This window comes from Gasterosteus aculeatus, chromosome 6, assembly GCF_964276395.1.
Source record: "Gasterosteus aculeatus chromosome 6, fGasAcu3.hap1.1, whole genome shotgun sequence".
Classification (NCBI taxonomy): Eukaryota; Metazoa; Chordata; class Actinopteri; order Perciformes; family Gasterosteidae; genus Gasterosteus; species Gasterosteus aculeatus.
In genome coordinates this window covers 16,518,909-16,543,527 of record NC_135693.1, presented here as the reverse complement: position 1 = coordinate 16,543,527, position 24,619 = coordinate 16,518,909, and the positions used below count along the sequence as shown (strand labels likewise).

General features: G+C 45.3%; 1 protein-coding gene across 2 annotated transcripts in view; it reads right to left on the bottom strand.

Annotated features, from left to right (window-relative positions):
* The window catches only part of LOC120820743 (inactive phospholipase D5), a 28,870-nt gene extending 4,251 nt beyond the window's left edge, over positions 1–24,619 (bottom strand). The window contains exons 1-6 of one of the 2 annotated variants that reach the window (XM_040178861.2): positions 24,085–24,619; positions 6,601–6,737; positions 1,703–1,889; positions 879–987; positions 539–666; positions 65–262 (exon numbers count right to left, since the gene is read on the bottom strand). In XM_040178861.2, the coding sequence (XP_040034795.1) occupies positions 65–262; positions 539–666; positions 879–987; positions 1,703–1,889; positions 6,601–6,737; positions 24,085–24,222 (897 nt within the window). In that variant the 5' untranslated portion in view covers positions 24,223–24,619. Of the gene's footprint in view, positions 1–64; positions 263–538; positions 667–878; positions 988–1,702; positions 1,890–6,600; positions 6,738–18,742; positions 19,252–24,084 lie in introns of those variants that run through there. The other variant, XM_040178862.2, reaches the window with a different exon arrangement.

Below are 24,619 nucleotides of genomic sequence, written 5' to 3'. Positions count from 1 at the left end.
TTAACCTTATCCAGGACACATCAATTAGGTAAAAACAGAGGTTACAAACTAGGCGGTCACTCACTGAGACGTAGGCCTGAGCCTTTGTTCCGTTCAGAGTGAGCTCCAGTGGCGCGTCCCTGTTAAAGAGGGCAAAGACGCGCTTGGACCAGAAGGAGGGGATGAAGTCTCTGTACTGGAGCCCCCAGTAGAGGCTGAACACTTTGTGGAGGTCCAGAGCCAGACAGCTGCAGTCGAACACCAACACGCCCAGTTCCTTCCTCTGCAGGACGGACACGACCTCTGTTAGGTGACCCCGAGCCCATCGCTGTACTCAATATTATGGTCACAGAGCTGCGAAAATGATCTCCGTGGTGTCCATGGGACTAAATCTCATGTGAATCTATTAGATGCAAAAAGACAACAAAGGGCTGCAGGTGTCTGCTCACATTCAAAAACTACAGGACGAAGACTGTGATGTTGCATTTGTTTACATGTCTCTTAGCATGCACACGTTTAAATATGAGTGTGTGTGTGTCTGTCGGTGAGTTTTGGATACTGTGGCAAGGGATCTCCAGTCCATGCTGGCACTGCCGATGTAGATGTGTTTCCTGTCAACCACCCAGAAGGAGGCCTGAAGGCGGCCGTTGATCAGCGCTGTCGTGTTCATGTAGTGGACTTCAGCATCTGGAATTAGAGGAAGGAAGTTACGAGTGAGGACAAAGAGGCATCCGGGCCGCGGACAATGTTTAACAAGAACACGAAACACAAAGGCAGATGGAGGGAAAGACAGAAAGACACTGAGAGATTTACAGGACAAATAATGAGAAGACCCAGTCATGTTTGAATGAGACACACAGCTTGTATGAAAACGCGAGGAGGGGGGGGGCGGGGCTAACAGTGTTTGGCGAGCATCTCGAGCTCAGTCGAGTCGATCATGCCGCTGGAGATCTTCAGCTGGATTCCTTTAGCTTTCAGGCCTTGCAGCCTGGACAGCAGAGCCCTGCCCTGAGGGAGACACATGACAACGTATCAATACCTGCTGTGTATCCTTCACTGTACGTTTGATTCAATGCCGTGGCTTTGTCCTTTTTCAAGTGTCATGTCTGTATTCTTCTTTTGTTTTGATCAAGTATTCATATTTGTGAGTGACGCTCATGTCTTTGGCCGGTCAGCTACCTGCAATAAATCAATTAGCTTAACCGATGTTGACAGTAATGTACAAAGACAGATATAAAGAGACATGCAGTGCAAATGCCTGCTACTGATATCTCCACCTTCACGTCTTGTGACTTTGCTGTTCCAGATGAGTTGTCTTTTTTGGTAGAAAATGAATGTTTTAAGCTGAGACTAATATTTTACTAGTGTGTAAATCTGCAGAGACAGTTTTTAATTTCCTGCTCTGATAATCATTTTCAATTTGCCCTCCTGCCATTTAGCCTATTGTCTCATTTGGCTGAGGAAAGGTATGACGAATATGACACGTGGTTGGCGCGTCGTCTCCTTGATGGCATGTGGATCCAAACAAAGGTCAAAACTCCATGTTGTAAAGATAATGTAAATGACGTGTTGCCCATCAACTCATCTTGCATGTATTGTCATCCGTGCTGGATATTAACAAAGTTAAAACAAACAAGCACTGAAACCCTTCAGGATCCTAGTGCTTCTCCTACACCTGATTATCACACAGAGGAGCCAAAGGCTACGAAGGAGAGACAGAGACCTGTCTGGCGGCCGGCTGGAAGCTGGATTCGTAATCGGAGGAGTTGAGGAGCCACAGCGGAGAAACTATCTCCACGACCCTGATGGCTCGGTCCAGCAAGTTGTACAACCCCACCAAGAGAGGGAGATTTGATGTGGCGTTGTCTAAGAAGGAGATGTCCTCCGGGATGTTCTCCACAAGCACCGATCTGCGGAAAATAACAAGTTAATTAGAAACACAGTAAGAAAAAAAGGATCTGCCTTATAAAATAAGATGAAAGAGAAGTTCATTAGGCAGAGCCTTAGTGACCTGCTAATGGAGAAATGCTGCGGAAATGAATTTGAGGCTTGTGTTCTGTTTGCATTTGTGGCAGAATTATTATGAGCTTTGAAGCCACTAATATGAGGTTTTATTCCTTCCGTTGTACGACTGACAAATTAGCCGACAGGACCCCCCCGTCCCCCCACACTGGATCATTAGTTTAACGAGAAGCTTCCCGATTCCGTGACCACGCGTGGCCTCTGATTCCACCAAGCGTCATTAAATGTTGTGCAGACTTCCTCCGCCCGGGGCTGACGATCCTGGAAGCTTGATGGGCGCAGTTGTCAGCAATGTAGATTAAATTATACCTAGTCAGGAGGAAGTGACTGTTTTTTTGCTGTGTCCTTGTTGTTTTCATGTACACACTAGTCCCTAAGCTATCACACAGGGCATTAATGTAACCATCAGCATTCTGATGTAGTATGATACACTACAGCAAGCACAGCGGAGGAAATGTCAATCTGTACGATGAGAGAAGGAACTTCCTTGAGAAGCTGCAGCGTGTGTTTCTCTTTATCACAATTCTGTCTCATCAAATTAAAAGGTGCCTATTTAGTTGTTTTGCAGCATAATGTTTTGTGCGTATCACTGTGAATATCAATGTCTCTGGCCAAGCATGACTGTGAGCTCCACTAATGTACCTCCAGGTCCCGTTTCACCCGTCCACGGTGCCTGCAAGCAACAGAGGCATTAGTGCTGGAGTCAGCTGACTGGATCGGCCTTATTGTCAAGCTCACCACATGCTCGCTGCCAAACGGCAACATTTAATAAGAGAAATAAAAATGGAGATAGGATGTTCACTGAGCGTGAATTCTGGTACAAATTCTTCACTCGAATGGTCGATTCGTTTTCTTATTAAAACGTCTTGGTTGGACACATGTAAAAGTCTTGGGCTGCTAGACGATAACTACTGTGAAATATCAAGAGATGATAATTAATGATGCATCCAAATATTTGCTTGGTTACACTGAAAATATGAATTACTGGATTTTATTTTTGTTTTTTTTCCAGAATTTCAAATTTGGTGCTTCACTGGTAGCGTTCAGTGGATTTATCATAGACTTTTCTATAAAAACTGCTAATACTCCTCAGGCTGCACAATGGAGATTGTGTGGAATCCATAACAACATTAAACGAGTTTAAAGGGAATGAAAGTTATGTTATCACAAAGTGCAGTCTGACCAGGGCTCCAACCCATCTTAGCACTGGGATCATTTAGACCTGAGCTGTGAGCGCCCGGTGTCAATCGAGTGCTTCGCTCAAGGGCACGCCGGTGCGTGCAGGTGATAATGCACGCTGCTTCCCATTCAGCAGCCAGTTGCCAGCTCGCAGCTTGAAAAGTTTTTTCCTGGCCAGGGTGAAGACAAGTCAGCTTTTGGAAAGCGGCCAAGGGTCAAACTGTAGGACTCACACCTCGTGTGTTCATAACTAGGCTGATGAATTGACGGTCAACGCGTTGTGTGGAGCAGAGTCTTGGAGAATCACAAGTAAATTCATTGCGCGTGTGCTGCTGAGGTTGGATTTCCTTCCACAAAGCATACGGCTTTAACGCGACAAGAGGAGAGAAACAAGATCCAAACAAGCCAAAGCAGTGGCCTGTGACGACGTCGTGGAGAAGATTAACGTTTGCAACGCTTTGTCCTGAAGACAGCAGAAACTAGGACATCTGCAGTGGAAACCCCAGCGAGAGAGGCTGCCGTCTCTGTTTGTCAGGTTCAATGACAACCAACCGCCCCGGTATAAAATCCGCCATCAGGAAAAAGCCAATTACACGTGTAAAAAGCTGCGTTCCTGCTGCACAGGTCGTGAGCCGTGTCAGACCCTGACGTCTGATATAAATCATCCCGCGTCTCATCAGCTTAGTGAACAGCAGCCAGGACATTCATGAGGTACCACAGGTGGCTTAATGCCACGTTCATCGCCCACAGGAGGGACAGTGATGTCATAGTACGCACACTATGTATGTAAATCTATTCTTGAGTTCTATTACTTGATGGATGAGCCACTTAATGGAATGTTTCTTTCTCCATGATTCTCCCATGATGTCTGAACGTAAACTGCACGTGTCTCATTTATCACTTTTTTTTCCATTTCTGTCTGGACGGCTTTCTTGGATGTTCCGTGACAGTTTGACCAAAGGCCAATGCTTTTCCACCACTTTAAAAAAACAAAGTATTCCTACAGTTAACAACAATATGCCAACGGCGTCAGACTGTGTGTGGAGGGACGCTGCAGTCCCTTGACTTAATTCCTGACTAACAACATTATCACTCACAACTACCAACATTTTACAAACTCCGGTGCTCCTTCTGTGGAGAAACGTTCTAACAGAAACATCTTTGAGCACTTATGACGGTTTTAAATCCTATCATATATAAATAAAACATGTTGATGTATTAACTTTCATGTGTGGTAGACTAATGCTCAAATTCAAGATCTCGACGTTGCATCGTGACGCAGTTGAAATTCCAGAAAAGCGCTAACAGCAATTTGATGTGAGAATGTCTCTCCGTTGTTTCTGCCCTTTCACAAGGCAGCTGTAAACCTACACTAACCTTTACACATGACTCATCTGTACGGCAGCGACGCATAACCACTTTGCTCCGACAGCCGAGCAACACACACAGACGTTAAGACGGCTGACGCTGTTTATCCTCAGAGAGAATAGTATGAATTAGATAAATGATGAGTTAGTCTGTGCCGCCAGAGCCCGAGATGAATCTCCAGCGTCCGTCTGCATCGGTGAGACGCTGTGCAGATGCGGAGGAGCGGCGACTCATCTCAGGTCTCCAGTCCCTCAGATGCAAGCGTTGGTTCACTATGTGTGAAAAATAGATTAAAGGGAAATCTACATAACAAAAGCTGAGTGTGACATTACAACAGAAATCTGCTGCGGCATTATTTAGGAGGCTCAGAAGGGAACAAAACAAGAGGATCATTGCAACGATGAACGTTACAGTAATACTTCATTACTGAGCTCGTATAGTAAATATATAGGGATATATAGGGAAACGGACAGCACACATTTCTCAAATGGGTTTGTGTCTCGGGCTGCAAATGACAGCTGATGAATCTGTTCGTCTTTCACTCACTCCATCCCCACATCTACCCTGATATCTTCTTCTTCTTCCTCCTCTCCCTTCCCCCATCTGCCATCCCTCAGCCTCGTATTAATCACATTCTCCCCTCCCTGGCTGCAGGGGTCCTTCGCAGCAGGAGAGGAGTCCGATTCAGAAGAAGAGCGAGAGATGAAGAGAGCGAGAGATGCCTGATGGAGTTCTCTGAAAGGTTTTTAAATGGTGGCTTTTGGGGTTGAGGAGGGGGAGACTAGACGGACACGGAGCGAACAAAAGAGGCAGAGAGAGGGAAGCGAATGGAGGTTGAATGGTAAATTGGGAGAGTCTAATGGAGGGGAACCGGTGAAGGAAGTAGAGAGCAGGGGTTGCTGTAGAAAATGAAAAATCATCCACTTTAGACCTCCAAGACACACTGCAGTGGTTTCCAGGCTTTTTCTTTTTAGAATGCATATTCTAAAAACTTAGGCAGGAGGAAAATTGCTTAAGACTGGTATAAAGTAACTTTAACACGAGCGTTGTAAACCTTTTCAGCGCAGCAAGGGAAGCTACAGGATCAGGTCATTTGTTTTGTGTTGGTGGTTGAAGGCCCATTCTTCACTTTGAGACAGTATACAGTGTAACCCCCCTTAAATAGATGCAAACAATGTCTGTGGGGGTTGCAGACAATTCACTGCAGTTTATATCTGCCAGTGGGTCAGACTAGCTGGATAGCATTAAAAGCTGGAATGAGTTAACGCCTTAAAGTTCAAGGCCAATGCATGCCAAATGATTTACAGGAAAAGTGGGTTTAATTAATAGAAGCTATTACCACCAATGGCGTAAGCAAGAGGGCCTCAGTCACGTTAATCATGGTTTCAAAACTCTGTGCTGCTTTGCTCTAGAGCAGGGGTCTCAAACTCGCGGGCCGCGGGCCAATTGCGGCCCTCGGGACGATATTTTGTGGCCCCCGCCTTTATATGAAAGTGTAATGTTAGTGCGGCCCGCGAGTTCTATATTGTAGCAACCTCGCTGTTAGCAGCCACTTACAACCTCCACCCCAGCGCCGACCGTTCCGTTCGCCGCTCGGACCGTCAGTGTCATCCCCCCCGTCGGCCATAATGGTCTGGCCCGCGTTCGGTCGAGGTGGGCTGCATCTGGCCCGTACCTGACTTGAGTTTGAGACCCCTGCTCTAAAGTCTAAACATTGTAGTTGCTATAAATAAACAGAGGGGCAAGTTTACAAAAGGATTTTCGAGCTTTTGCAGCTACCAAACATACAAAAATAGGACAAAAAAGGAAATTGGGTGAACAAAGAGGGTTAAATACACCGCCAATGAGCCAAAACACAGTCCAATTCTCAAAGATCAGCGCTGACAGCCAACATGGAGTCAGTCAGAACCCGACTGAACCAACACCAAGTCCCTGAAGCAGCACGGCCCACAAGTCCAGCCCCCCCTGCAGCGGTTCACCACGGGCGCCATCGCCCGCCAAGGCCACGAGCCACGAACATCACGGACCACCGACGGTGAATCCGGTTCTCACCTGCAGTTCCTGCTACAGTTCTCCTCCGTGATCCCGTCTTCATCCTCGCCCCAAATGTCCACAGCAGAGAAAATCAGCACCACCAGGACGGCGAAGCAGCACACCAAGGCAAAGATCACAATGCACTTCTGCTGAGACTGCAAAAGAAGGAGAGCAGGGGGACAACATTGATTTGCAAGGTGTGTCTTTTACTCTTCATCACTACTGTAAAAACAAGGCCAGAGAGCCCGGACGTTGGCTCCCATTAGCTGACACAACTCCCGATTTAATGCACAGCTCAGCAGGTCATAACGAGGCTTAGAGGGGAATTCAACCCGAACATGTAAGACGTTTAGGCTTTTATATAAAGAAGATACGGCAGAAGAGAGTAGAAAGACAAAGAAAGCGATCGATACAGAGACATCAGATATTTGGATAAAGACCAAATGCTCCCATATGGTTGAGAGGGAAGAAAGGGTGGGACTGTTATACGAAGGGAGTGAGGATGTGAAGACAAAATTAAACTGGTTAGAATGTATGTGCGTTTCATTTGACACGTTTCCTCTGTTGAGCCACACGTGAATGTAGAACAGATGGGTTTTCAAACAAGCCCGTGTTCTGGAAATTACATTTGAGCACAGCTAATTTATTTTGTCTAATAAGTTTTGAAGGCGACGTAATTGCTGCTTGCAACAATTTGCAAATCAAGACAGTGTTGTATTATTGCACCACACACACAAACACATGTGAGACACTTTGGGAAGGCCGTGGTTTTAAATATCTATGAAGTAAACAAGTTTTCGTCTTAGCGTTGACCTTATGGTTATTTAACCAAGACCACAATCTGTCTCCCAACATACAAACATTAATAATGCTGCAGTCATTAAGTGGATTGAGGGGAAAACGACTGAAAGATGTGGTCAAATAGCGTTTTTCAAATGTGTATCATGATCTATCATTATCATGTAATTATGGAAGTATTATTTTCTCAACATTCATTTGACTCTTTTATCAACCCCGGACTCAAAGTGAGGTGCACAGTGTATTTTTACTCATGCTTTGAGTATAGATTTGAGAATCACTAGTTATCCTTGAAGACAGCGGGTCATTAACACAGTGTGATTGTCCTCGGAGACACATCTCATATCGCACCCATCGACCTCTGAGAGCCACACGCAGAGCTCCGCTTGTTTATCGTCACTGAAGACATCCGTGACTGTTGGTTCCCATGGGGTGATTTAATTGATCGAGCAGCCAGTCAATGGAGCGTCCCCAGTGGACCGTGGAGACAATGTCAGAGACATTAAGCTTTCACACTCTCATCCTCACAACCATCAGCTCGACACGGGAATAGTGTTTCCTATTCATTGGTGTGCGTTACATGTGCAGCCTGATCCACCAACTCTGTCTCTCTCCATCTTCTGTGTCTCATCCTGGAGGCAAAAGGGCAACAACGGCACAAAGGTTAAAGGCCTGACCTCCCGAACTCAAATCAACTGGTTCACACACCTGATTGGAAAAAAATCCAACTGAAGGAAGAAAACCCCCCCAGAAACATTCATTTCTACAGGACATCGTAGAGGCAAAGGCACGGAGGAGAAGCTGCCTCAGCAAACCCTCGCAGGCTAAACGCAGGTCCAATCAGATCTGTCACTCATCTGTCCGACTTTATGACGGACACAAAAGCTGAAACACACGAAGGTCCACGTGCAGGATAGAACCAAGCGGAGGGGGCATCTCCTATTCCCTGTGTGTGTCTCCCAGCCGCTGCATTGTGATCCGATGTGTATCACTATGGACTTTATTACCTCACACTGGTGCACAGCTGAGGATCAACGCACCTGCAGACGCAGGATGTAGTCGGCCTCACAGCCGTAGTATTAGTGCAGCAGCTTATTGTTTGAATCCAGGTGGAAATCTCAAATCTCACGACCGCGACACATGGAGGTTAAAATGTCTGCATGGCTGGATGCCATACGGGGACTTTCTTTTGGACTTTGGGTGAATGCATGCTTTAAAGCTGCATCTAATGAGCTTTTGTGCATTTCAAGTAATTACGAAAAGCTCTCGACGTGGCTACTCATGATGGCGGGTCGTAGCTAACGCCGCTATGAAGGGCCAACTGCTGCTTCTACGATAAAGCTCTTGTTCTGCTCTTGTTGTCGGTGCCTCTGAGAGGCGCTTTGGCGGTTTAATTACAACAGCGCATGCTTTGAAATTCTCTTCTACGAGAAGCAAAAATAGCCGCGGGAGGGTTTCCCCCCCCAAAAAAAGGGTGATAAATAAAACGATTCAGTGAGACTTCTAGACGTCTGTTTTAAAAAGCTTCCCAAAGTCCATCTAATAATGTCTGTGCAAGGTGGATGGCACGGTGCCACACACACACACACACACACACAAAACAATACACTGTTTCTGCCTCACACAGACAGGAGTGAAAGCCAGACCAGAGGACGTTTGTATCCTCAGATGAGAGGAACTTCTAAACCGAAGCCCTCTCTGTCAAACCTCTCACACACACACACACACACACACAAACACACACACACACACACACTTTTCAAATTGAGAATTGCTTGATGATTTTTGTTAAACATTAGGAAAGAAAAGTAGGGACTAGTTGAAGATGTAAAGACGGCAAAGAGTTATTAAAACTAAACTTCAGACTTCCACACCAGTCCAAGCAAACTGTGCAACATCCAGCTCTGAACTCAGGGGCAGATGATCCCACAACATCATTCACCATCACTGATTGGTCGTCCTCGCGTTACTTCCTGGGTCTGGTCTCTTATTTAATGTGACTGCACCTTTTCAATGTGTAATAGATAGAAAATATTAATAATATTAACTTCCCTGATATAGCGGCTTCTAGTGTTTGCATCTCACATGCAGGTATAGTCCATAGCTCGAGTGTCTGTGTGTATTTATGCAGCTTTTGGATGCCGGCGATGCAGAATGAGTGACAGAAAGAGAGCAACATCAGACAGAGTCACGACATGCTGTCCGTGGAAGCGCTGAGCGGGCAGCTTTCTCTGTGCGTGTGTCTAAAAGCTTGAAGCAAAATGCTTCGAACGCGGCTTAATTCCAATAAAATGTTGGTCTTCCTCTGACCTGCCATCTCTCTTCAGCTCTGTCACGAGTTGTGTCCGATTTCACAAAGGCACTTTACGGACACGATCACACGTGTTTAAAAGATTCTAGAGGTTCTAGACGGATCAACTACAAACTACAACGCAGATAAATGGTTTAGGATAATGGGACTGCTATGTTGACACAATTAGAAAGTATAAACTGTTAGGATCGGAGCAAAGCTGGGATGTGTGTGTGTGTGTGTGCTGGAAGCAGTTTGCTATTGCTATTAGCGTTAGCGCTCTCTGTGCTGAAATGCGTTGGAAATAGAGGAAAACCTTAGAGGCAGCGTGACTTGCTGCTAAGGAGAATAATAACTTGAATAAATACTGTGGAGGCAGACCGAAGTGCGTCAAAGTGTATTAAGAAATGACAGCGTGCCGCCGCAGCCCGCCGCCCTTTTCGAGGAGCCGCTCGCTCCCGCCTGAAGTGACGTGGAGTTCGCCTCTCCAGAGAGAGCGGCAGCTCTTAGTTGATCTCGCCGACAGTCTGCTCGGGGGCCTCCTGAGTGAACGCAGGGCTCCGAGTGTTCCCGCCGGCCGGATGAGCCGTCAAAACAGATCTGCGCTCACTCAAGCGCGATCCCGAAAAAGCAAAGGGACGTTCCGTGACGACGGGGCCGCGTCTCCACGGAGAGAGCTGCGACCATTGAGAGCCTCTCTGGCCCGGGTCATGAAGGGCGTAGTTGACCAGGCCGGGCAAAGTCCTGCACATTTTTTAGAGCCTGTTTCTATGAGAAATAAACGTCCCATTGACTTTGGATTGCAGGGTGCAGAAGGCGGCTGGCTGAGGGCCCTTTTTCCATCTCTGGTTCTGTTTAAAAAGTGAACGATCAGCTGAGCTTGACGCCACTGGTCAAATAAAAGAAAGCGATGGATGACCAGATTCTTGGCGCCCGATGAGACGTCTTTGAAGATATTTCCACTATCGGTCGTCTGTTTGACAGCTCTGTTGCGGCTCGTGCATTTGTGGATCTGCTCAGTTTCGTGTCGATTGTGGAACAGAAACTCTAAGTAGAAAGCTTAGTGGTCATAAATACGCACTGGTGTACATCAGAATCTCCCCGGTGTGATTCTATGGAAGGTCATCTCGAGGGCGGTGGCAGCTTCTGTACTTCTATCGCGGTTATAAAAATTGAAAAACATGCTTATTTCCTTTTCTTTTAAAAGTTAGATGAGAATATTAATGCCAACAATAGCTGTGTCAGAATGTTATGATCCCAGATTTTTTTTTCTTCTTCCACTTATTAACTTCAATTTAAACACTGTCTTCATATTTTGCTCCTTTTTTTCTTCTGGCAAGCTCACATGTGATTTTAACATGCAAGGCATGAAAAATAATTATTGGAATTTTGTCGTGGATAAAAAGTAGATTTTCGCATCGGATGCTCCGATGTTCGAAGGCTGGTTGTTCCTTCTCTTTAAAGTCATTTTAGAATTCACTCGCGGTAAATGTGAAGAAAAGTTAACAGTCCTCCATCGTTATTCACTTATCGGCCTCCGACCAGTTTAATAAAAAGCTTTTTGCTTAACACAACAACTGTCTGTTTCACTTTTAGTCTGAACTCACACAGCATTATCATCATTATTATTGAATCATCAGTGCAGGAACACCATCCATCTTCAAGACAGGTGCACCTACAGGTGCTACAAACACAAAATCCCTCCTCCGCTTTACTGGCACAAACTATACAACATCCCGTCATATTCACTAATTCTCAGACAAGAATCCCACCATGACTGTTTCTGTTCTCTCTGCCGATGTTCTTGTTTCCAAGGTGGCTCATGATGCTGCGAATGATCTCATTTGGAGTCATAAATGTGTGTGTGTGTGTGTGTGTGTGTGTGTGTGTGTCACATCTCAGCAGCACCTCTTTTCATTAAACTGTTGTACGATAAGCTGCTGGCAGAGATGAACTCCGATACCGTTCACATCTCTGTCAAGTGGTTTCGCTCTCATGAGGTCCTTGAAGGTTGAATGTTGAAGGAAAGACACCGTTTCCGCAGTGTTACATACCGGTAAGCGTGTTCACCAGCTGCCAATTCGCTGCGTGCTTCATGTTAGTTCTAACGTTGGCCCAATTGATCTGTAGTATCGAAACTATTCATCATTATAATAAAGATGTCGACGAAACTGCTAAACAATGACCTGAGACGCGCTGAGGCAGCTGCCTGCTGCGAAATGATGAGTCAGCAGATAATTCTCTGCAGGATCGCCGGCAAATCTGTCTATAAATCTAACCTGTAAAATGTGGTATTTTCTTAAAAGTGATCCGTCTTTTGAGTAAAATGAAGATGGCACTGAATGATTCGATACAACCCGGCACACCGATTCAGGCGCTGCGTGTTTCCACAAAATATAGGAAGCTGACTGAGCTACAAACACATTCTATTTGTTGGTGTTGACACTGTTGTGTATCACGATCGTTCCGTGTTTTCAACGGCTGCTTTGTCCCCACGTTCTTCGCTCCAGTGAGGCTCACAAATAAAGTTGTTCCCAATTGAACGGGCTCCGCGTCAATGAAAGCCTCTACTTCTCCTGTGAAAGTGAAGGCGAGGTCAGCGGCCCCATCAGCTGCGACCTCTCCCAGATTCACTCTGACGGCCGCGCACATAAACTCATCAACTCCAGTTCTACTGGGAGCTGCCGGCCCCACATCGGCTCTCGGCCTGTTCATTCCCTTCCTCCGTACCTGCACCCTTCATTCCAGCATCTACGCCCCCCGACCCCCACCCGACTCCCATTCCGTCCTATTACCTCGTTCGGAAGGCATGCTGAGATGATCCATCAAGGAGCTTAATCCTCTATGTCATGTTTTCACTAGGGAGGCTGGGAATGCAGAAGCTGTGTAGTTTAATGTGTGTAATTTGTGCCCGTAGCACAGAAAAGCATCATTTATTATTTGTATCGCAGCAGCACACGGGACAGAGAGTCAACCGATGTCCGGGGGAGTTAGATTTAGATTCTATGGGATGGCCTACTTACGGCTTACATTTATCTTCACGCTGCGTGCCAAATGATTCACCTAATGCGGTGAAACCTGACACTGGGGATTTCAAAGTACAAATAGTAACATTCAAACACTGAAGGGAGCCACCCATGAATCGTCCTCTGCAGGCCGGTCAGGCGCGCGGTAACTTTTCCCCCGACCTTTGCGATAACCGGCGTAACGGAGAAAGGTCAGTGTACGTCTGCGAAGACGAGCGGGCGGCCGTGAAGACCCGTGAGAGCCGACACACACTCCTTAGTTTATGAGCGTGAGGGAGAGAAGAAGACAAACAGGTGAGACACAGAGGGAGGCGGAGAAATCAAATCAAACAAGTCGATGACTTTAAGGTCAAAAAAGACGGCGGACATAGACTATTGATTTTCAAAGGCAGTGAAGGCAGGATAACGGCCACGCGGGTGTGAATTTATCTTTCAAACGTGTGTCCTTTAGGTTCGGCGTCAATTTACCAGGTTTACAATCAACAAACACCACGTCCAGGAAACCGAGAGTCTACACAACGTTTCAGTCTGGACCCAGAGTGGTAAAGATAGAAGATAAGATAAAGAGCATCTTGCTTCTTCTTTCTAGGACTCCTACTTGCACCACCGGGCTGAACTTTTGTTTTGGTTGGCAGGAGAGACTCGTTGAGTCAGAGTGACCTTTACCTCGTCGCCATGAACGTGTTTCGTACAGTCTGAGCAAAGCTGTGACAAATGGCTGCAAAACATTCTTGAGACTTGCAGTCTTAACGTTCTTTAAACAGTTGAATTTTATCACAACTTTCTGCTGGTAGCTTGCATCTCTGTGACGCGTGTGCAAAAGGAAATGACAAACTCTAAACATTTAAAGCACGCTTCAAAGCCTGGCAAAGGTCTGCGCTTCACAATGCTGCAGATATGATGTGCATTTTACAGCATATGCACTAAAATGTGTTATATGAAAATGGAAAATTCCCGTTTAATCTTTCATGTAAAGTCATTCAGTGAACAGCAAAATTGAAAAAGAGATTGTACCTGATCTCAGTGAGCAAACACTGTGTCAGATCATCTGAGGGGACGTGCACGTCAGATCAATTTTGATGATTGAATGAATCGTTTTCATTAAATGTTGTGAAGATATTGCTTTAGTTCAAACTGTAGACACAAACCCTTCAGAGATTTAAACGTATTATTGTGAAAATCTCACTCAAGAACTGAGCCGAAGAGAATGAGAAAAATGACATTTCATCTGTCATTTCATCTCAGCGGCAGTTGTTGGATCCATAGACCTCGCTCGCTCTCTCTCTTCCCCCCCTCGCAAAAGCAGCTGTTCCCATCGATCTCAGCCGGGCTCTCAAAATCAATAAGTCAATTACAGTCCCATTAAAATGACATCAGAGCCCTGCTGACCAAGATGAGACCCGAGCCCACCGTTAAATCACCCAATCAACCCTCTGTCCGTTAAGTAACCCTTCTTCTGAAAAACACTCATCTGTTATAATCAGGATCCCTTTGTGCATCTTACACAGGTTTTTATCATTTTACATTTATATTCATGTTGAGTTTACCCAGATTACAATCACTAGCATCACCCTTCTGCCCGGTGTATTCCCCCCAAAACAAACACCTGCAGACACACAACCCTTTGAGTCGACCCTCCTCCTGATGCTGCAGCTGCTGCATGAGAAGGTTTTATATGTTCTATTCTTCCTGAAAAGCCGACGTTATTGCAGAGCGCAGCACTTTCCAGCACACTGCCGGCGGCGTTTCCTCTGCGCGCCCATAACAGCGAGTGGATCCTACTGCCGGCGGTCACGTCGCCACCGTCTGCGCTTCTGTGTGAGCGGGACTCCATTTGTTTCTGGTGGAATCGGTAGGATGTTCAATTACACCGGCTCAGCTGGTGTGTATAGAAGGAGAGGGTAGTTTAGAGAGTACACACACACACACACACACACACACACTCGCACATCCAGTCGAGCACATGCCAAAAGCGTTTCATTAAAGCTCTGCCAGGAGAGCTGCTCGGGCGTGATCCCTTGACAAGCCACAGGCCTCGGCTAAATTACCGCGATGGCAGGAACAAAGGAAGTGGGAGAGAAGGAGGGAGACGGCTATGAAATCGATTCACAACAACTTCTCCCTCTCTTCTGGTTTAATTCCACCGGATTTTTGATGGCTGCTTGAGGACGCTATCAGCAGCTTTAGGAACAGGACGCCAGGCAACCAGTCATCGAAACAACGAGTCCTTCAACTGAATTGCTGAGATTGAACAGACGGATGAGAAAGATGTACATGACCTGAAAAACTCTCCAAACGGGAGTTAGTGAATGTTAGCTTTAGGGAGTTTTTTTTATTTATTTACGTGCAGAGCAAACTCCATCACCTTGGAGGACAAATGAAGCTGCTCCCCAGAAGTTGCTTTGGCACAATATCTGCAGCGCAGCTAAAAATAAAGCTGAGCAACACCTCTTCGGCGTGACCTTTTTCACAGTTGCCACATTCCCTTTTCCCGGAGCAGAACTTTGTGGAATACAGGAGGTGTTTTCTTTGTCCCCTTTTGTGCCTGTGTGTGCGTGCGTGTGTGCGATTACTATTTGGCTCGTGAGTGTGTGTCTTTCTTACACAAATTAAAACCCTGCGTCAGTCGCACAGACTGTATAAAGGAAGTGGACGCAGTCACACATTGTTTTGTCGTTGTGGAACATTCTGTTCCGTTTGACATACGGTTGCTTTTGCTCAACGCTGTTTTACCTCTGGTGGTGTGTCAGAGTGGAATTCTTATGTGTGCACGTCACTCTGTCAGCCCTCTGTCCCTCACTCGGGCACCAGGGAGGCTGATGCCCACAGTAATGAGCCGGCACTTTGCAGTTTAGTGGCAGAGAATCACAAAGTCTGGAGTTTTCTGCACTGATAATGGATGTTACTGCAACTAAAAACACTTCCTTCTCCACATCATGCTGCTGAGTCTCAGCTGGATGGTAAAATTGCTCTGTCACTACAATGCAGGGAATGAATAATGAATGTTTAAAGTTGCTTTTAGCTCTTCTGATTTTGCAGTAATAATCAGAATGTAATATTGGCAAAAAGAAGGTACAATTTTAGCTTCCAAAATGCATTTGAATGCACCAGATCCCTTGTCAATCTTATGATGTAACGGGTCGAATTGTAAAAGATCCAAATGGTTTGATCTCTAATTGCCATTGTTTTAACGAACCTTCTCTAGCTGTTAATTGCACAGTGACGGCAGCTTGAAGAGAATTGATGCAGAGTGAAACAAAACGCTGAACAATGAGGAAGGTCTCGCGCTGAACGCACACTGAATATATCATATATGAATATATAACAACAAACATGCACATCTCAGGCTCTGAGTGGCTGTGAAAATACACAAATACACACGACTGCTCACAACAAGGCCATCCGTCACGTAGCCAACCGCAATAAAACTGTAAAATTATACTGATGTATTATTGAATCCGGCTCAGCCTCGTCTCAAAACGACCCAATGATTCCATATTAACTCACACATCCAATGCATGTGCAAGTAACATAATATGCTCTGAGAAAAAGGGAATAATCAAGTGTTCAGTGTGATTGAATCCCTGATGAGCGCAGACTGAAAAACAGCGTCTCCCCCCACGCGGCTGATGTAATAAAGGTCCATTTATAATTAATGCTTCGGTACATCGGACTAAGATGTTCTGAGAGGTGTTATTTGTTTTTCCTGGTTAAAGCCTCGTTAGCGCAGGATGACGGATAATGTGTCTGCAGAAGGGCGGTATTGGTGGTTTATCGTCATGTGAGGAAAAGCAAAGCTTTTGCTTCCAGGGCTTCTCGAGGACAACGGGGTGATAGAAAGGCTCCCCTGGCTTCGTTGTCACGGACCTGAATATCATCAATCCAGCAGGTCCCTCACGCAGAGACTGTAAATGAGCTCCAGCTGGGAGAAGGAGGCTCCTGTAGATTGACTCAATGCTACATTTCCCAGGAGCCACATGAACCATTGCAGTGTAGAAGATATCATGTCTACTTATTGGCGGAAGTTGTCAATGAGCCTCAGTGGAATATCTTCACCTCTATGTTAATCACGAGTGACGGGAAAGGCACAGGTGTGATGAATATAATGAACATGATTACAATGTTTCTCCACTTACAGGTGCATGGCGTCGTGTACAGCCGTGGTGCGTGGCGCATGGTGCAATCCAGCGTAGATCTCATACTTCTGCAAAAAGTGCTTTAAAGGAATTCCTTTGCAGTCCCAACTAGTTATCATAGTTTGCTCTAAATGAACCAGTCCAGCAAATGTTAAAGATAATAGAGTATACTTTTTTTTTTCAAACGTGTGTCTATTTATTTGTCTAAAATAAGTATTATCCACCGTTACGTTGCAGTCGGGTCTGCCACTTGTCAACGAGAGTGGAAACATCTAGCGATACGGAAGGAGGAGGAGGAGGAGGAGGAGGTGAAGCACAGCGAGTGTCTCTGCAGACGACACGCACAGAGGCGGACTGCTTTGACCCTGAGCTCCTCCAAACCATTCGAACCGTCCACAGTAAACATGACCGGACACACTGACCCGCCTTTGAGGAAATGTCACAGGCAAAGCTCGCACTCTGTTCTTTTGACAAACATGCAGCCTGTGCGGCCAGTGGTTTTGGTCGCCATGGGGACCGTTTCAGGTGCTTTGGGCTCCACGCTCTGGTCTGATGGGCCTGTGGGTCTGTTTGTGTCTGTGTGTATTTGTGCATTGGCACCGATGAGGGAGCGTGTACTCAGAATATTGATGCGGGCTGAGCTCTTTTTCTGTGATCTTCCCTCTTCTCTTCACTCTCCTCTTCTCTGCTAGTTTCCTTTCCTCTTCTCTCCTCTCCTCCATCACCCCCCCCCCCCTCTCCTTCTTCTTGTTTCCTACCTTCTCTTTGTTTCATCTCTTCTCTTCTCTGGTGTCAAAACACACGATTTGTCTTCCTCCTCCCCTCCCGTTCTCTACTCGACCTGCCTTTTTTAGTTTCCCTCCATTCCCATTAATAGCCCAGCTCTTTTCTCTCCCCTCCTCCTCACTGACATTCTAAGTGCAGTTCAGGTCAGACTCAGGCAGCCAGTGTTACCTGCAGACCTGCAGACCTGCGTCTCTAGGCTGACAATTAGAGTAAAACACCATTACAGTTGCTGTCCTGGTGCTTTGTTCTGCCGTCTTTCTTTTGTATTGTGATGAAGTGGGCTTTGAAATGAGAGATTCGGTTAAAGACAGACAGTATGTGACTTTTTAGGGGAATTGTTTTATGCTGACTTATAAGACAAACCAAGAGTCGTTTTTAATGACTCGTTTAATTAGGAGGTTGGTATTGAGTTGTAAAATGTTGAATGTGTTAAATTTGTGACGATATCCTGAGAAATCTGAGAAAAAGAACTTGTCACTGCTCTCTGGTGGACAAACTATAAGACGTGTTTTTTAAAATTTCATTTCTGTTCTGCAATTTCTTATTCAACTTATAAATTCTGCTTTTAATCTATATCTCATATAAAAAGCGCTAACATCGTTTCATTCTTTATCGTAACTCTAAATGGTTTCCGTAAACTAAATGCACATGGCATTCAAATCTTTCAATTACTAGTAAATGCCAAGGAATTAAATAAAAAAACACATCTTTCTACCACCAAATGTCTTGCTCGCTCTGCCCAGCAACACAGATGCTCTCGAAAGCTTCTGTGACACAAAGACAGAACATTTCAAACTATGATGCGATTTTAACATAAACAGGATCAGCCACTTCTTCTGGCTTCTCACAGGTTGGGACTCATGTACGATGTTACGTCCCATCATGTAAACATCAGTGTAACCGATACGTCTGATTCTGAAAACAGAACACAAATCCAATCACACACACACACACACACACACACACACACAGCCACTTGTGTGTAAAGCACTCTAAGCCAGAGAACAGTCACAACACAAATCACTTTCTTATCTACAGCACACAGGTTGAGAGCACAACAACAACAACAACAACAATGAATAGAGAGCCAGATAAGAACTAAACAAATAGTAAGAAGACCTCACCTTCATGGCGCATCCATCTGTCGCTGGTCCACTCCAACACACATGTGCACTTTGGGTGTGTGATGAGAGAAACGCACAGAGAGGGAGGGGGAGTGTGTGTGTGTGTGTGTGTGTGTGTGTGTGTGTGTGTGTGTGTGTGTGTGTGTCTGTGTGCGTCAGGTGTAAAATCTTTCGCTTCCCTCGGAGTCACAGGGGAGGTCTGACTCTCCGCAGCAAGAATGTGTGGTTTGTAAATGGCCGTGTAATGTGTGTGTGTGAGATGAGCGTGTGTGTGTGTGTGTGTGTGTGTGTGTGTGAAGCGCTGCTCCCACTGCCTGTTTCTCTGAATGAAAACTCCAACACAGAAGGACACACCTAAATCCTCATACGATGCTCATTTGCTTCCATCCCTCCGTCCTCCGGTCACTTTTACCAACCGCCCTCCTCCCCTCTCCTCTCGATGCTTCCTGTCCTCCCTCCTCCCCGACTCACTTTCCTCCTCTCGTCTCGTCTCACCGTATCGTGTGTTTATCCACCTCCTGCGAACTCTCCCTCCCTCCCTCCATCTCCCCACCCTCTCGCTCTGATAGAAAGCTCACGTTTCTCCGTGCTCCTGTGCAGACACAGAGGGAGGCAGGGAGGGAGGGAGGGAGGGAGGGAGGGGAGAGAGAATAGTAGATGGATGGCTGTAGTCTGTTTTTTTTTCCATCCTTGTGCTCTCTCAATTAATCTCCATGGGAATAAAACCCAATTACGCGCAGATTTCTCATAAGCAGAGAGCCACTTGCAAACATTCACACTTTTAGCGACTGCTGCAAAGTAATATCACCCTGAATACATTGTTTCATTCAGCTTCCTGCTTCATCACCTATGATGCAGCAAGTTTGCCATCATTGCACACAAACACACCGATGCATCAGTGGATTTCATGCAGAAGAGATGCTTCACAGTGGAGTCATCGCCGGAGGGTACCATCCCATGTTTTCAATGTACGCAAAGGCAGCACATGGAAATGAAGGATAGCTCCTGTTCAGATTGTAAATCTTTCAGAGACCGGTTCTGCCCTGCAGTCGTGCAGTGACTCGGTCCGGCCGACAGGAGGCGCTGTTACGCATTTACGACTTCACAGCAGAGCTCATCTCCACGTCGCACGGTGCACACTGCTGAACCGTACACAAATATATAACTGTTTCCCCAAATCAGACAATATTCATTTGTAAGAACTGTTAAATTAATAGAAATACTAAAAGTAGGCCTATATGCAAAATGTAAATGCAAGAAGCATTAACAAATATTATAACTGTAAGTGACACTTTACACAGCCCTCACAAAGGGCTCCAAAGGATGATCTTGATTTAAAGTTAAAGATGGTTTGTTTGCCGATGAGTGGAGCTGCTCATCTGTATCATCATAACCTCAGTGTTTGTTTCAACAGTATGTGAAAGGAGGATGACGATTAAAATCATCCACTCATATTATCACAACTCTCTAACCAACTCCACCTAAATCATGCTGAGATGCCCAGACATGGATTCTCCTCCAACATCTTTGGTTGTTGAATCTATAATATAGTGTATATCTGCAAGGCTCCTTTAGAACTTCTGGGGATTTAGAGAATATGAAGTGTACGTTAAATTAATAGTCGATCACTTCTCCACGGCTGATTCAATTCTCCTGCTGTGACTATTCCTCTGAAATCTTTCTCGATGTCTTTGTGGTCCACATCAGAGGACCACCCCTCCCGAGGGGAGAGTCATTATAGCAAAGAACTGCCTATAAATAAAACACAATACAGTTAAGAATCGTCATGTACACTTTCAAGCTGCGGTTCTTACCACTTATTGCATGACATAAAACACAAAAATACTGTATATAACAATGTATTTATAAAAAATGCTATTCAACCTTGCTTTAATCTCCGTCTTGAGCTCAGTAAGAGCCAGAGAGGTTCTTGGACAGACGTGAAGCGATAATATACCGATGTTTATGGCAGGTTTAAAGGCTTCTGACATATCGGTGACACGTGAGTTTCACAGATCAGTGATATAATAATAATAATCACACTCATACAACACTTTCCACAACCAAAATAACTTTGGTCTGTGAGTCAAAGGATTTTCAGCTAATTGGCTAATTTGTCTGTGTGTATGTAGAGAGTGTAAGACTGGGAGAGAGAGAGAGAGAGAAAGGTAAGAGGTGTGGAGTCTGACGCCACAGAAAGAAATATAAAAACCGATTAAAATCAATGAGACGAGAGACATTTGAGGCTCACGTCTGGTGAAAGTGACTGATGATGATGATGATGTGCATCCCGGTGGTGCTGAGTGAGAAACGCAGCGCTGCCACAGACCGATGAGTTCACAGAGGGACGCAGCATCTTTTCTCGCATTAGGCATCAGCTCCCTCTGCTGTTGTAAAGTAAAAGTATTTTGCTCTTTACTCGACTGCATTTAATGGAATACTGAGTAGCTGTACGAGTGAAGATTTATTAAAACATGCGATAAGCTAATTAAATCTAATGATCAATACAAAATAATAGAAGCACTACATTTTAATAAAAAGTGCACAAGTTAGCAAAAGCGGACAGAATGACATTTTATCTAATATCTAAATCATCTAATATAATTATAAAGGTATGCATATAGTATAATAACATACCGAAGCACTTTCAAGATTGCGTTATGCCAGAGTGCGCATTTCGCTGATAATGCGTTTATCCAACAATATTTTGTGTTTGATTGACTCTCATTGCGCTGCTGCTCATTCTTCATCATGTCAGCGGGACATTTTCTCTGAGTGTGTCACTGCAACACGTCGTCACTGCAGATGGATTTATTATTTCTCACCTGCACGACCTCAGATGACCGAATGAACGGAAAGAATGGCGAGAATGTTGATTCACGTTGAAATCATTTCTCTGACTCGTCTCAACAACTGGTCTCTGAAATCTGAATCACAGCAGCGGGTAAAAGAATAGTGTCCTTTCTCTCACTATACTTATACTTCCCGGCACTGTCTGTCATCCAACATCCAACTACTTCTTTTTATTGTCTCACAGTGATGAATCAGAGCCGTCTAACGGAAGCGGCTTTACGCCTCAGTTGAGGTTTTGAGAGGTAGTTAAGCTCAAAAAGCTCAAGGGGAGAAACTGTCAGATGAAACTCACCAATTAGACGTGAAAGGAGCGCGAGTCAGATCTGTGCTGCTGTGAAAGTGGCTCATCTTCATTTCTATCAGACATTTTGGGGATTAAATGTGTCCATTATCTTAGAGATCATCCACATAAAAGATGTGTTTAAACTCCTGCAACTGTTGCAATTGTTTGAATACGTTTTTTTTGTCATTTCATGAATCTTGTTGCCATGAATCCGGAGTGTCTGGCACCATCGGTTTTCTATATGTATAACTCTCGAATCCATTTGTTATTCTTTGTATCTGTGACATAAATTCTATTGTTCCTTCTGTTCCCCATTAATTGACGAGTGTCAGGAAGATGAATAAAGCTAATTAAAGGGTTACTGTGTGGAACTTTTCAAAGCACAACATCTGAATTTGGCCCTGCGATTGGCTGGCGACCAATCCAGGGTGTACCCTGTCTATCGCCCGAAGTTGGCTGAGATGGACTCCAGCCCCCCCGCGACCCTGTGTGCAGGATAAGCGGTTTGACAATGGATGGATGGAACATCTGAATTTGAGTGAATTCATCTTCTAAATGTCCATAACTCTCCTCTTTCCAGTCTCTGTCATGGTCACTCTTCCGCAGCACGGATGGGAGATGGAGATGTCGGACTACTGTGTTTCCGGCCTCGGGGCCAGTTTGACTGACATTACGGCGCATCACTGAAAACGCAATCAGTGTGAGGAGACGATCCCACTTTGAGCCGGCAACCTTTAAAAGGCCTCTCAGAGATCCCCCAGTCTTTGGTGGAGGCTTTACGCTGCTGCTGGTCTACTCTCAGTCCATCTTCAGAGCATACAGAGCCTTTCAATGCACTAATTGCCCCATTAGAAACCTGAAATGTTGGTTGACCTCAAGTGCAACGAGCATACGAAACCAAGCATGACCAACGTAAGCTAATGTATAATATTCATATCCATAAAGCCATGATCCCAAGACTCATAATACTATAACATCCACTCAGAAGCACTTTGCACAGTTTTAGAAGAGCAACCGCACTCAGCACAAGTTTATGCAACAGGGAAGCTAGCGGTTAATAGCGCTAAAGCACTGCGAGACAATGACAATTTCACAAGTTCAGAATCTAGAAATGTTGCATTGTCATATTATGATCCAATCGGTTGGTAAAAAAAATTATTTAACACCTTCAGAATTCCCACAAATGCAATCTGTAGTTTGTGGTAAACCTAAATGTTCCCGTTGTATCAATAAGTGCACTTATATTTCTCCTCTTAAATCTTTCCCGTTGTTAAATGTATCTCCCTGCTGAATATTTTAAAGACATTTCCATTACTAATGAGCTTTTTAATGACTAGTAAAAGAACCCGAATCGAGCTGCTAACTCATCCTGTGCTCATCGGGCTTAATGGCAACATTTTACAAAAATAATTAGGGTGTTGCAGAGAGACTTCAAAGTTGCATTTGTCGGGGCGAAAATCTGATAACACAAGCACCGTCCCATCCGGGGACAAGATGTGGACAGCATGCACGTCCCTATAATGTAAATCAGTACCTTTTAGGGAGAAGACTTGATTTAAGATCAAGTGAGCCTTCAGTAAATTAATGCAAGTCAGTGTAACGTCCCAAAAAGTCACGGAAACACGACTCTGTGTGTGTGTGTGTGTGTGTGTGTGTGTGTGTGTGTGTGTGTGTGTGTGTGTGCATGTGTGTGTGTGTGTGTGTGTGTGTGTGTGTGTGTGTGTGCAGGTCTGCAGAAAGGGGACAGACTGATTCATCATCCTATTGGTTATGCAGCTTTGAGAGCAGCTCTCTGGACATGGCACTGTTCCCCTCCTACATCAAATATTCAACGCACACCTTTTCCATCCTTTCCCTGGTGCTAAATGTCTACACAGAAGCCCTCTGTAGAACGCATGTATCGTTTACCTACAAGCAGAGAATCCTGAGGACCGAAAGAAGTTATTTGTGATGTTGAAAATAACAAAGAAAAAATTGATGGGGTTGCAGAGAATTAGGTTAATTACTTTGCGGTAGCAGGTGATGCTTTATAATAATATTACAATATAAAAATGAGTAAAGTTCTTGTTGGACTACTCTTTAATCGAAGCATTCAAGTATCAAGTATTTCTATATATATATATATATATATATAACCTCAACATTTTAGCTCTCTGACATTTGTCCCATCCTCTCGGCCTCCTTCCCTCTGTTCCTCAGAACTCACGTGTTCCAGTTTGTCCCTCCTGCGAAGCCAGACGCCGGCTGAGTATTCCTTCTGCTGCACTGCCGTTATTATGGAACTTGCTGGGATCCCGAGCCCTAACCCCTGACCCCTCGTGTCCAGGGTCCCTCGCAGCTCCATGAGGCCGGATGGGTGGGCTCTCAGTCTCGAAGAAAGGAATCAACCTGTTGATCTCCCGTTACAAAAAGCTGAAGAAAACTCATCCTCTTCTTTTGTTTTGTGATGCCAAAAAACCCCCCCACCAAGATCGTCGAACGCACACAGCTTTAACCGTAACCACATCTCTGCCTTCACAAAGCGGGACCATCCCAGTCTCCAGCACCATTGGCACACACCCACAGGCTGTAGGAAATCCCCTTCCAATGTGCTACGGGTGAGCAGAGCTTCACCATCGCGATGCAACGCAGAGACCTGCGCACCGCGAGGCTGCTGTAATGGAGCAGGGGCTCAACAGGGGGCTCCGACCGAGACCTCCACTGATCCCCCGGCTTCCCCCCCGGTGTGGGAGCGTGTATGT